At 33.6% G+C, this 12,701-nt stretch overlaps 1 protein-coding gene across 2 annotated transcripts in view; it reads right to left on the bottom strand.

The window, feature by feature from the left end:
- The window catches only part of slc38a9 (solute carrier family 38 member 9), a 39,523-nt gene extending 26,905 nt beyond the window's left edge, over positions 1–12,618 (bottom strand). Inside the window, exons 1-6 of one of the 2 annotated variants that reach the window (XM_073914074.1) lie at positions 12,591–12,618; positions 8,966–9,078; positions 5,436–5,565; positions 2,982–3,100; positions 1,837–1,900; positions 1,652–1,745 (exon numbers count right to left, since the gene is read on the bottom strand). In XM_073914074.1, the coding sequence (XP_073770175.1) occupies positions 1,652–1,745; positions 1,837–1,900; positions 2,982–3,100; positions 5,436–5,565; positions 8,966–9,048 (490 nt within the window). In that variant the 5' untranslated portion in view covers positions 9,049–9,078; positions 12,591–12,618. The other variant, NM_001079999.1, reaches the window with a different exon arrangement.
- Between the last annotated feature and the right edge of the window lie 83 nt (positions 12,619–12,701).

Genomic DNA, 12,701 nt, shown 5'->3' with positions numbered 1-12,701 from the left:
AATAACTTGCTTAATTACCCTAACCTGTCTAGTTAACCTAATTAACCTAGTTAAGCCTTTAAATGTCACTTTAAGCTGTATAGAAGTGTCTTGAAAAATATCTAGTCAAATATTATTTACTGTCATCATGGCAAAGATAAAATAAATCAGTTATAAGAAATGAGTTATTAAAACTATTATGTGTAGAAAAGTGCTGAAGGAATCTCTTCGTTAAACAGAAATTGAGGATAAAATAAACAGGGGGGAGGCTTATAAATCTGTTTTAACAGTATGTTAATGTGTGTGTACAGTTAAAGTAAAACAAAAAAAATAGAGAGAGAGAGAGAGAGAGAGAGACATTGTTTGTTGTGTCTTTATAGATACATTAGTAGAATTGGTAAAATTGATTATGATGACTCTGTTAACATTTATTTTTAAGCATAAGCTTCATAGAAAAAACTTTAAACAGGTTTAAAACCGGTTTCTTTCCTTTGATCATGTTGATTATTCAGAGGCCTTAGAAATGTCCTTATCAAATCAGATAAAGTAGAAAGGATTGCAGAGGTAAACAAACCCCTCAAGAGTAATACACAACCACAATAGAGTGGAGGAACTATGACGTCAATTTGTAGGCAAAAATCCGGAAGCGAGTTAGCATTCTAGCAGTTCTGGTTGCCTCGTCCCAAAGTCGATGTTTTTTTTTTTCAATGGGATTTTGATTAAAAATCTCTTAAATGAGGTTGGTGGCTAACACAAACTTAAGATACTTTCACATTTTATTCTACGACATAACACATCAGTTGCATCACAGTCTTGATTTATTTATTTATTTATTTTTAAATCGGGACGCTTCTTTAAAAAGACGGTTGTTATCAAGTTGTGAAATGGGACTTCAGGAGATGTTGGAGACATTATACACTATTGAGCTGAACTGGTCTGAAACGCAGCCCGCTTGCATTAGACAATTGCATTTGTTTTGTTTCTTTAATGAATAGTTTGTAGTATTTTTCTTATTGGGAATTCACTTGTAGAGACCGTCACGTCAGATTCATTTGTTGATCATTTATTTTAATTAAACAATTTTATTAAGATACTGCTTACAGGGCAGCTTGTCTCTTTTCTGCTCTGATTAATGCAAATGTGTGAATAAATTAGTAAACATACACACATATTACCTGTCATTTTAACGTGATCAAGTGATTTTTCGAAGTTTTTTTCTTCATCTAAACACATTTAACTCTGTCATAACTGTAATATTTACACTCCTCCTTAACACGTATAAAAGATGTGACTGTATGGGCTGCTTTTCACTGTACTTTGTGACAAAAAATATTAAATGTGGTTCTGTGTCCATGATGGAACTTGCAGGCATATAGACTTATCCCTCACGACTCATAAGCTGGTCTTACTAAAGACGACAGAAATGTGTAAATGACATTTGTTTGACTTAAAAAAAAAAAGTAAGAAGAAACACTGGATTTGAACCTGGGTCACACTGTTCATCTAACAAAACAATACTATCTCCGTCAAAAAAAACAAAACAAAAAATAAAAATAAATAAATATCAGCTAAACTGGGAATGTTAACATTATAAATGAACGTGTTTAAGAGCTACACTGAATCACTCATGTATTGTGCGAAAAATGTACAAGCATGGTTGCAATTGGCTTACGAATTGATTTTGTGGACTTCAACACTCTGTAGCAGCAATAGAGCGTCAACAGGCCCATAAGAACAATAATGATAATGCCCAATGTAAAACCAGCCTAGAAAGAGAACAAATAAATTATAATAAATTACCTTTATTGTATAACTGGCAATGACCAAAGGAAATATAGGAGAGAAATATACACCTACTTGTTTTATTCCCCATGGTATACTTAATATAGATGTTCCCATCATGGTGTTCCATATGGCAAAGCTGTATACACACACAAGCACTCATTTAAACAAAGGTTTAATAACTTTAACATGGAAATGACAAATGCAATCTCTCTTGACTAAATAATTTGTAGGATTTAAAATTATGTAACACTTTGAAGAAAAAAAAATTATATATATATATAGGCGAGGCAGTGGCCCAGGGATGCTCATAATAACAGATTCATCATTAAACAAAAAGGTGCCTTTTGAATCCATAAATGAAATCAGTTAAACGATTAAAAAATAATTATATAAATATATACACATACACACACACACACACACACACACACACACACACACACACACACACACACACACACACACACACACACACACACACACACACACACACGCATACATACAGGGTGGGCCATTTATATGGATACACATATAAATAAGGAATAACATAAACTGGGAATGATTGCTGTTATTAACATCCTGTTTGTGGCACATTAGTACATGTGAGGGGGCAAACTTTTCATGATGGATGGTGACCATGGTGACCATTTTGAAGTCGGCCATCTTGGATCCAATTTTTGTTTTTTCAATAGGAAAAAAACTTTTTATTAATTTTCTTTATCCATATAAATGGCCCATATAACGTGTGTGTGTGTGCGTGTGTGTGTGTGTGTGTGTGTGTGTGTGTGTATGTATGTATATAAATTAAGTCATACTTTATTTTAAAGGTTAAATTCTCACTGTTACCAAAGCATTAACAGTTTTTGCCTGAAACTCCTAATCTGCTGCTTATTAACAGGTATTGGGTTTAAGTATTGGGTAGGAATAATATTATGCAGAATATGTTTTACAACTACAAATAAACAGCCAATATTAAAATAATAGGAAGATAATACGCCCATTATTAAAGCTTGACTTATTTCTTCTAAGCAAGTCAAATAAACATGAATGACATTTTACAAATTGCAGCAAAATGGTTACAAGTTGCCATAAGATCGTGTTGGGAACATCATCACATCAATCTACAAACTTTTCATACTGACTATATTTTCACACATGCAGACTAGAAAGCTTTAATTTTGCATTTCAGTCTAAAACTGCTCTGAGGGTGGTCTTACATTGTGACAATGCTGGGGTTTTTGATAGGGCTGTCTCCTCCCTGCACTTTGAACGCTGTTCCCAGCGGACTGTAGATATAGATATCCTCATGAGAAGGAATCACGTGGTCTGGAGGTGCCTGCAGAGATAAGGTGCATAAGCAAATCCGTTACATCACAGAGCCTATAATACTCTATTGGACTAGATCATAAACTTCACAAGTCCCTAAACAAATAATGCATTGTGCTGAATGATTGACAAAAAGCAGAATTTATGCTTGAAGACCATGTTAATCTGCATTTAAAAGCGCATCCTCCACAAACCAAACAGTGCAGAAGAAAAAAGGAATCAAAGCCATGGACTAACTTAATTACACACAGATACAAACAGTAGAAATCACTGTTAAATGGCATTATAAGAGATTTTCATCCTCGACTTTCAGCCCTCAAACAGCAGAATGATCTCACAATCAGCTAATTTTGGCTTCAGAATAATTGCCATATGAATAATCAAAACAACTAACAAATGAATCATATCCTTGTGTTCCTCATTATTTTGTGTGTGTAATCGTTTGCTCACTCTCGTGTCATTCCACCTGTACTTAGAACCTGTAGTTCATGCTTCAAATAAAATACATAGTTCTGTATGTTTGGAAAGAGTGTTTAAAAATCAACAAATACACTAAAAACTGAAAAATGTTTCATGGGAAAAAAAGAATAAAAAATTGTCAAAGTGACCCTGTCGTCATACACTCATAAAACGAAAAAAAAAAAGTGTATTTTGCACACTAGGCTAATAGCTGTCAATATGAAGTAAAGGAAGTCTACAAATCTGTGTATGCCTGAGGATTGGGGAAAAAATAGCATTGATTCTGAGATTTTCAAAAATCCATCACTTTTCTTACTTGTGTCTCATATCAATAGGCTACTTTTCAACAACAACAACAACAACAACAATATGGACCTCTAGACTAGTTTTTAAACAACAGATGGTACTCTATGCTGGTTTTAAAAGCAGATGGCGCACTAGGCTAGTTTTTGAACAGACGACAGTGCTCTAGGCTAGTTTTTAAAAGTAGATGGAGCTCTAGGTTTGTTTTTAATAGCAGATGATGCTCTAGGACTGTTTTTAACAGCAGATGGGCTCTAGGCTTGTTTTTTTACAGCAGATGGGGCTCTAGATTCGTTTTAAACAGTAGACAGCACTCTAGGATTGTCTTTAACAGCAGATGACGCTCTAGGAATATTTTAACAGCAGATGGCACTCTTAAGCTAGTTTAACAGCAGATGGCACTCTAGGTTCATTTTTAACAGCAGACGCCACTCTAAGCTAGTTTTTGACAGCAGATGAAGCTCTAGGCTAGTTTTTTAACAGCTGATGGTGCTCTAGAATTGTTTTTAACTGCAGACGGTGCTCTAGGCTAGTTTTAAACAGCAGAAGACTCTCTAGACTAGTTTTTAACAGCAGATGGCGCTCTAGGCTAGCTTTTAAACAGATACGCTCTAGGCTAGTTTTAAACAGCAGACGACGCTCTAGACTAGTTTTTAACAGCAGATGCGCTCTAGGCAAGTTTTTAACAGCAGATGGCGCTCTAGGCTAGTTTTTAAACAGCAGATGGCGCTCTAGGCTAGTTTTTAAACAGCAGATACGCTCTAGGCTATTTTAAACAGGAGATGCACTCTAGGCTAGTTTTAAAACAGCAGATGGCGCTCTAGGCTAGTTTTTAAACAGCAGATGGCGCTCTAGGCTAGTTTTTAAACAGCAGATACGCTCTAGGCTATTTTAAACAGGAGATGCGCTCTAGGCTATTTTAAACAGGAGATGCCCTCTAGGCTAGATTTTAACAGTCGACGGCGCTCTAGGCTAGTTTTTAAACAGCAGATGCCGCTCTAGGCTATTTTAAACAGCAGATACGCTCTAGGCTATTTTAAACAGGAGATGCGCTCTAGGCTATTTTAAACAGGAGATGCCCTCTAGGCTAGATTTTAACAGTCGACGGCGCTCTAGGCTAGTTTTTAAACAGCAGATGCCGCTCTAGGCTATTTTAAACAGCAGATACGCTCTAGGCTATTTTAAACAGGAGATGCGCTCTAGGCTAGTTTTTAACAGTCGACGGCGCTCTAGGCTAGTTTTAAATCAATGCAGCCTCAATTAACCCAGGGTTTAGGATTGTGTAGTGTGAAACCTCTGCAAATGAATAAACAGGATTAAATGTATATAGTACATTATAAATCAGGAGTCATTTTATCGAGAATAAGGTTTGACCCTGGGTTAATTATTTAAAGTGTAAAAACTCCTAATATACTATTAAAACTTGACACGTTTAATGACTGCACTCATCTACAACCAACAACAGCCTTAATAATCCACTCACTCAAGTTTCCATGTTCATTTGTCTTCACACAGTACAGTACTGCAGATTTAAAACAAGTATTGGCATCTGTATTGGATAGTAATGCAGACAGCAGACCCACCAGTAGTCTGTCTGAAGAGCCTGTCAGACGGCTGTAGTAATGAACTCTGCTGCTTAGCACCGCAGCTTCAGCTGACACTCTCTCCTGAACATCTTCCCCTACTATATTTCTGGGCTCCACATGGAACGGCCTGAAAGACACATAAGTCAGCACCCATCAATAGGGCTATGCAATATGACAATATACATTGCATAGACAAAATAAAAAGTCTGTCTTTTCATATTATGCCCTACCCTCTATATTGTGGTGTCTCAAAATACTTGTTTACAGTAATACTTTTTCATAATTTACATGAATGCAATATCACACAACATTAAAGGGATGCAGACAGAAACATGAATAACATTGTGAGATCTGATATGTAGTGGGTAAATTCGCCCAGCCCTACTCATAAACATTACTCTGTAGTTCTCCACATCGAATTTGGTGGCTTCAGGTCAGTACAAGGCTGAAAAACCCTTTTGCAGAGTGCAGAGGTCCCAAATTCAATTATAAGTTAAACTCCAACCCAACTAAAGGGACAGTTCGTTAAAAAAAAATGTAAATTTACAAGGAAAATTTTAACAAAATGCATGTTAAACTGACAAAAGACACATAAACTGGCCTTATGCATCTTTAGGGTGGCATTGAATACATTTTCTTTATTTTTCTGTTAAACCCAGATGAAGAATTTTTGAAGAATGTTGGAACCTGGATACATTTAACATCCATCATTTGGAATAAAAACTATAGCATTCAATGATTACTAATGTTTCCGACATCTTGAAAATTACTTCCAAACAGGAGCAAGTGGAGTGGGGGGGGGTAAATGATGACAAAATTTAAATTTTTGGGTGAACTGTCTCTTTAACACCTTCAGAAACACTTGCTAATTTCAGACAAGGCTGGAGCTGAACTCTGCAGAAATGCATTAGTGTATTTGTGCACATAACGGTAATGGTGTATAATCCATAAATATGGCTTTAAGCAGCACTGCTTGTGTTTTTGTTTTGAAGCACACCACACATGACGGCACATTTTAGACAGTAAATGTGAAATACCAGACAGACCTCATTCAATCCTGTCAGTGATGCTAATTATTCCTGGAAGGAAACCAGTGACGATGACAATAAAAAGCTGAGGGTGTACAGTGGGATACGATGAAGCACACATTTTTGATCCTTCAGAAAACCTTCTAATATGGCAAGACCGATTTCTTATTATTAACAAGAGTGAAAACTACATATTTATTAAGGATGAATAAAAACTATATTAAATGTAATGTTCATGTTAATAAATACAGTACATAATAGAACAGTATTGCAAAGTGTTAGAATGCACTAAAAGGTCAAACTGACAGTAAAGACATTTTTAAGCTAATATAAATCTATATTTCAGACAAAAGCTGTTCACTTTAAAAAAACACACTTGCAACAAAGAAAGTACCGTGGTTTTCACCAAAATGTGGACTGTTTTTACATTTTCAGGGGATCACAATTCAGAGCATGCAGACATTGCAACAAAAATAATGTTTGCGTTTGTATTTACCTCAAAAAAAAAAAAGAAAATCCACAGTAGTATCCTGTAACTTTACAAAATAGGGAAAATACAAAATGACTGATTACATCAGACAGACTGTAAATTGGCCGGCCGGGTCAGTTGGCATTTCTGTGTGGAGTTTGCATGTTCCCCCTGTGTTCACGTGGAGTTCCTCTAGGTGCTCCGGTTTCCTCACAGTCCGAAGACATGCGGTACAGGTGAATTGAATAAGCTAAATTGGGGGTAGTGTATGTGTGTGAATGCAAGATTGGATGGATATTTCCCAGTGTTGGGATGCGGATGAAAAAGCATCCATACGAAAACATATCATGGATAAGTTGGATGTTCATTCCAATGTAGTGACCCCTGATTAATAAAAAGGACTAGGCCCAAAAGAAAATGAATTAAGTAATTGTCTTTGCCACTGTGTAAATAATATTTTCTTCCTATTTTGTAAGCTTCAGCTTACAGTGAATTTAAAGACTTGACCATGTTATTATGTTAACTAGGCTTAGTTGGGTGGCAGCACGGTGGCACAGTTGGCATTTCTGTGTGGAGTTTGCATGTTCTTGCATGTTCGTGTGCGTCCCTCAGTACTGGGTTATGGCTGGAAGGGCAGATAAAACAAATGATTGAATAGTTGGCGTTTTGTTTCGCTGTGGCGACCTCTGAAATAGAGACTACTTCAGAAGAAAAATGAATGAATGAAGGTTTAGTTAAGTTAATTAGGCAAGTTATTGAATAACATTTGTTTGTTCTGTAGACAATCAATATTTAGCTAATAATTTTGACATTATTGCTTTAATGTAAAAGCTGCTTTTATTCAAGCCAAACAAACAAACAAAAAAGACTTTCCACAGAAGAAAGAAACTTTAGAGGAAATACTGAGAAAATGTTTGCTCTATGAAACTTCACTCGCTAAAGACAAAACAAAAAAAACACATTTCACATGAGGGCTAATAATTATGATATAGGGCTAATAATTTTGATATATTTTTTATTTTTGATAATTTTCAGAAAATGAATTATTTAATCCATTTATGTGTATATATATATATATATATATATATATATATATATATATATATATATATATATATATATATATATATATATACATATATATATATATACATATATATATACATATATATATATATATATATATACATATATATATATATATATATATATATATATATATATATACATATATATATATATACATATATATATATATACATATATATATACATACATATATATATATATACATACATATATATATATATATATATATATATATATATATATATACATATATATATATATATATATACATATATATATATATATACATACATACATACATACATATATATATATATACATACATATATATATATATATACATACATACATATATATATATACACATACATACAATATATATATATATATATATATATATATATATATATATATATATATATATATATATATATATATATATATATATATATATATATATATATATATAGCTGATAGAGCTTGAGAGGTACTGCAAAGAGGAGGCAAAAGTTCCCAAAGAGAGGTCTGCCAAGCGTGTAGCATCATCAAAACGACTTGAGGCTGTAATTGCTGCGAAAGGTGCATCTAGTATTGAGCAAAGGCTGTGAAAACTTATGTACATAAATTTGCAACAATTTAAAAAAAAATTCACATTGTCATTATGGGGTATTGTGTGTAGAATTTTGGGGAAATAAATGAATTTTATCCCTTTTGGAATACTTTCTGTACATGCTATATATCCACTTCAGTTGTTATATATATATAGTAGTCAACAATTGAAGTGGATCAAAACCTTTCAATCAAGTTGTCTCAAATCTATTTAACTACATCGATTCTTGTTTTAAGACAGATTTGAAAACTTTAATGTTCCACTTCAAACGTTGACTATGACTACTGTATATCTAGATATGTCCTCAGGTACACTTTAGGTCAGATAGTACCTTCTTTGTTTGGGGTCCAGTGAATCAGTGTAATAATCTCCAGTTGGGACCGACCCCAGTAACGGTTTACTGTCCTCATCCATGATACTGTGCTCAAGTTAAACCCTCATCACCTGTGCAGATGGACAAACATACAAGAAAAACAAACAGATTAGTAAGAAAGAGGGAGAATAAAACAGAAAAGGTCAAAATCCTATAGAAAAGGCAGACATGTGCAGTTGAAGTCTAAATTATTAGCCCCTGACTATTTTTTTCCCCCAATTTCTGTTTAACGGAGAGAAGATTTTCTCAACACATTTCTAAACATAATAGTTTAAAATAACTCATTTCTAATAACTGATTTAGCTTATCTTTGCCATGATGACAGTAAATAATATTTGACTAGATATTTTTCAAGACACTTCTATACAGCTTAAAGTGACATTTAAAGGCTTAACTAGGTTAATTAGGTTAACTAGACAGGTTAGGGTAATTAGGCAAGTTAATGTATAATGATGGTTTGTTCTGTAGACTATCGAAAAAAAAGCTTAAAGGGGCTAATAATTTTGCCCTTAAAATGGTTTTTTTTAAAATGTAAAACTACTTTTATTCTAGCCAAAATAAAACAAATAAGACTTTCTCCGGAAGAAAAAATATTATCAGACATACTGTGAAAATTTCCTTGCTCTGTTAAACATTAATTGTACAATATTTAAAAAAAGAAAAAACTCATTCAAAGGGGGCTAATAATTCTGACTTCAACTGTATATCTGAAAAGACACAGCGAACCCTGTACATGTAACTTTTTGGATAAGTTCAATCCTCATGACAGACATGTCACACACAGACTCTAATGCGTCCCCTCACATTACAGAACACACAGTATGAAACACTACAGAGATGCCTGTCCTGTGAGTAATGTGGAAACATCCAGACACGTGCACTCCAGATTAATGGAAGAGGCTGTTTTCACAAGTACTCATTTATACCAAAAAGATCATTCATTCATTACTATAATTGCTGTAAGTTTTCCATTTCTTTCTTCTCGGACATAAAAGACAGAATGATACAAAATTAGTGCAATGTGAATAATCCTTCCTCAAGTGCTTCCCACTAGGGGTCCTCAGCAAAGTGTAAGAGAGATTTTCGGCAGCTAAAATCATCCTAGACATGAATTAAAGTTATAAACATTTTTTTTTTAATCCATAACATCTGTAGTTTAGAATGAAGAACTATGATATAGATCGGGATGGGCCGGTATGAGATTCTGACGGTATGATAACCTTGGATATAAATATCATGGTTTTACGGTATCACGTGATTACTATTGTAAAATATATTCTTTTTAAATGTCTGGATAAAATAAAAAAATTCTATTTTTGTATTCTATTTTTTGAAAGATTTATGATATTTTAGAGAAGTAAACATGTCAGGCTAAATAATTCTAATGAATCACTGACTTCTGCTGTCTTTGTTTCAAAAACACAGATTTCTTCACAATTTAAAACAGCATCTTAGGATATCTATTCTCCTGGAGATACTGATGTCCTAAAAAACACACAAAAAAATCTTAATAAAAAATCTTACACATACCTTAGGAATGATATTACAGAAAATTCTGTCGGTTTTAAAACCTTGACTTTTCCAAACCGTGGTATACCTTGCAAACAATTATTGTCCCATGCCTAAATATGGATATATGAAAGAATGTGGTGTTGTATTTTTCTTTCTAGACCTGGATATTTTTTGATTTATAAATGTTTTTAAAGTTACACCAAACTCTCAAATCAGATAACATTAAAAACACTCAACCGTGAACAACTATAAACAACCATGTCAAAGTAGTTATTCTGGTTAAAAATGTAAATCCCCAAAAAACACCCAGGAAGCAAAACCTCTGGAATTTTGCCATTCAATATTGCTACTTACAGTTGCTGTAAAGGAAACGGCTGAAAACGAGCAGCGTGTTTTTGCAACAGAAATACCTGAAATTTAATCAAACTGTTGACTATGAAAAAAAACACTAAATATTCACAGTATACACACACTGATGCATTAGATTATTAAAATATTCAGTTCAAGTCAGAATTATTACCCCCCCCCCCCCCCCCCCCCTTTTTATATTTTCCAAATTATGTTTAACAGAGCAAAGATTCATTCAGATTTCACAGTATGTCTGATATATTTTTTCTTCTGGAGAAAGTCTTGTTTGTTTTATTTTGGATAGAATAAGAACAGTTTTTATTTTTTTTAAAACACCATTTTAGGGACAAAATTATTAGCCCCTTTAAGCTTTTTTTCCCTGATAGTCTACAGAAAGAACCATCATAACTTGCCTAATTCCCCTAACCTGCCTAGTTAACCTAATTAACCTAGTTAAGCCTTTAAATGTCACTTTAAGCTGCATAGAAGTGTCTTGAAAAATATCTAGTCAAATATTATTTACTGTCATCATGGCAAAGATAAAATAAATCAGTTATTAGAAACGAGTTATTAAAACTATTATGTGTAGAAATGTGCTAAAAAAATCTGCTCTCCATTAAACGAAAATAGGGGGGAAAAATAAACGGGGGTTAATAACTCAGACTTCAACTGTAGATAAGCAAAGCATATATAAATCAAATACAATGATGTAGCATTTAGTGTAACTGTTATGTGATTAGTGTTAAGAGTTGTTCATTTACATTAAAATTGTTTAATTTACATTCATGTAAACTGTTTAGGTTTCATTCAATATTTCTATTCACATTTAAGTCACTTTTTTTTTAAACTGTGTCTTGTTTTTTTCCCATATAAGCATGTTTAAAAAGTAATACAAGTTGTCTCAACTATAAAAGTGATTCATCTAAAACAATCCAAAACAGAGGAATTAAACCATGTGCAACAATAAATCTGATATCACAAATCAAATATTTTTACAGAAAAAATAATAATAAAATAATAATAATAATATGATCTGCATACAGTACTCAGCTCACAGAAACAAGTAAAGCTATTCAGAAACAAATAATCTAATCAGCACTAAATCCTGATTAACAGAAAAAAGTTAACACAACATAAGGAGATTAAGCTTCCTGTGTTTTGGGGTCTTGACAAACAAAACGTGTTTTATGAAGAGAGCATTGGTACTCGTTATTCTTTTACTTCTGCATACAGTAGCAATTCATGGTTTGAAATGACCAGCTCAGCAACATCACCTCTGCTGTTTGAAGACACTTCTGAAAGTCATATGACATCAGGTGTCATTATACGAGCCCTGCAGTTGCTATGGAAAACACACTTTCATTTCAATAAAACAGGTTTATAATACTCAGTTGAAGTCAAAACAGCTGCTTTAACGTCCATCACATGATATAGATGAAATTACAGTACAAATGTGAATGTGTGTGGGAATTATTTTAAGCCCTGTTAAATATACATGTACTCTATAACTACAAAACCAGAACTGATACTTTATGGCACCGTTTCTGATCAAATAATATATTAACTCGTTTCACAAGAATGTAACGTACTTTACTGTTGAACATAAGCTCATCAAAACAGCAAATATGAATGATAAACTTACCAAAAGCAGACATAAACCGACAATCTGCTGAGACAAACAAGTGTTTTGAAAAAGGAAACAGAGTATTTAAACGGCACATGCCTTTCAGATGTCGCATGGGAACAGTAGTGCAGATTTCACAGGCGAACAACGCATGTGGAAGGCACGAAAGCGCTCCGACAACTACATTACCCACAATTCAGGAGTGGGCGG

Source organism: Danio rerio, chromosome 10 (genome assembly GCF_049306965.1).
Source record: "Danio rerio strain Tuebingen ecotype United States chromosome 10, GRCz12tu, whole genome shotgun sequence".
Lineage (NCBI taxonomy): Eukaryota > Metazoa > Chordata > Actinopteri > Cypriniformes > Danionidae > Danio > Danio rerio.
The sequence above is the reverse complement of the archived record's forward strand: the minus strand, read 5'-3'. Positions and strand labels throughout refer to the sequence as shown.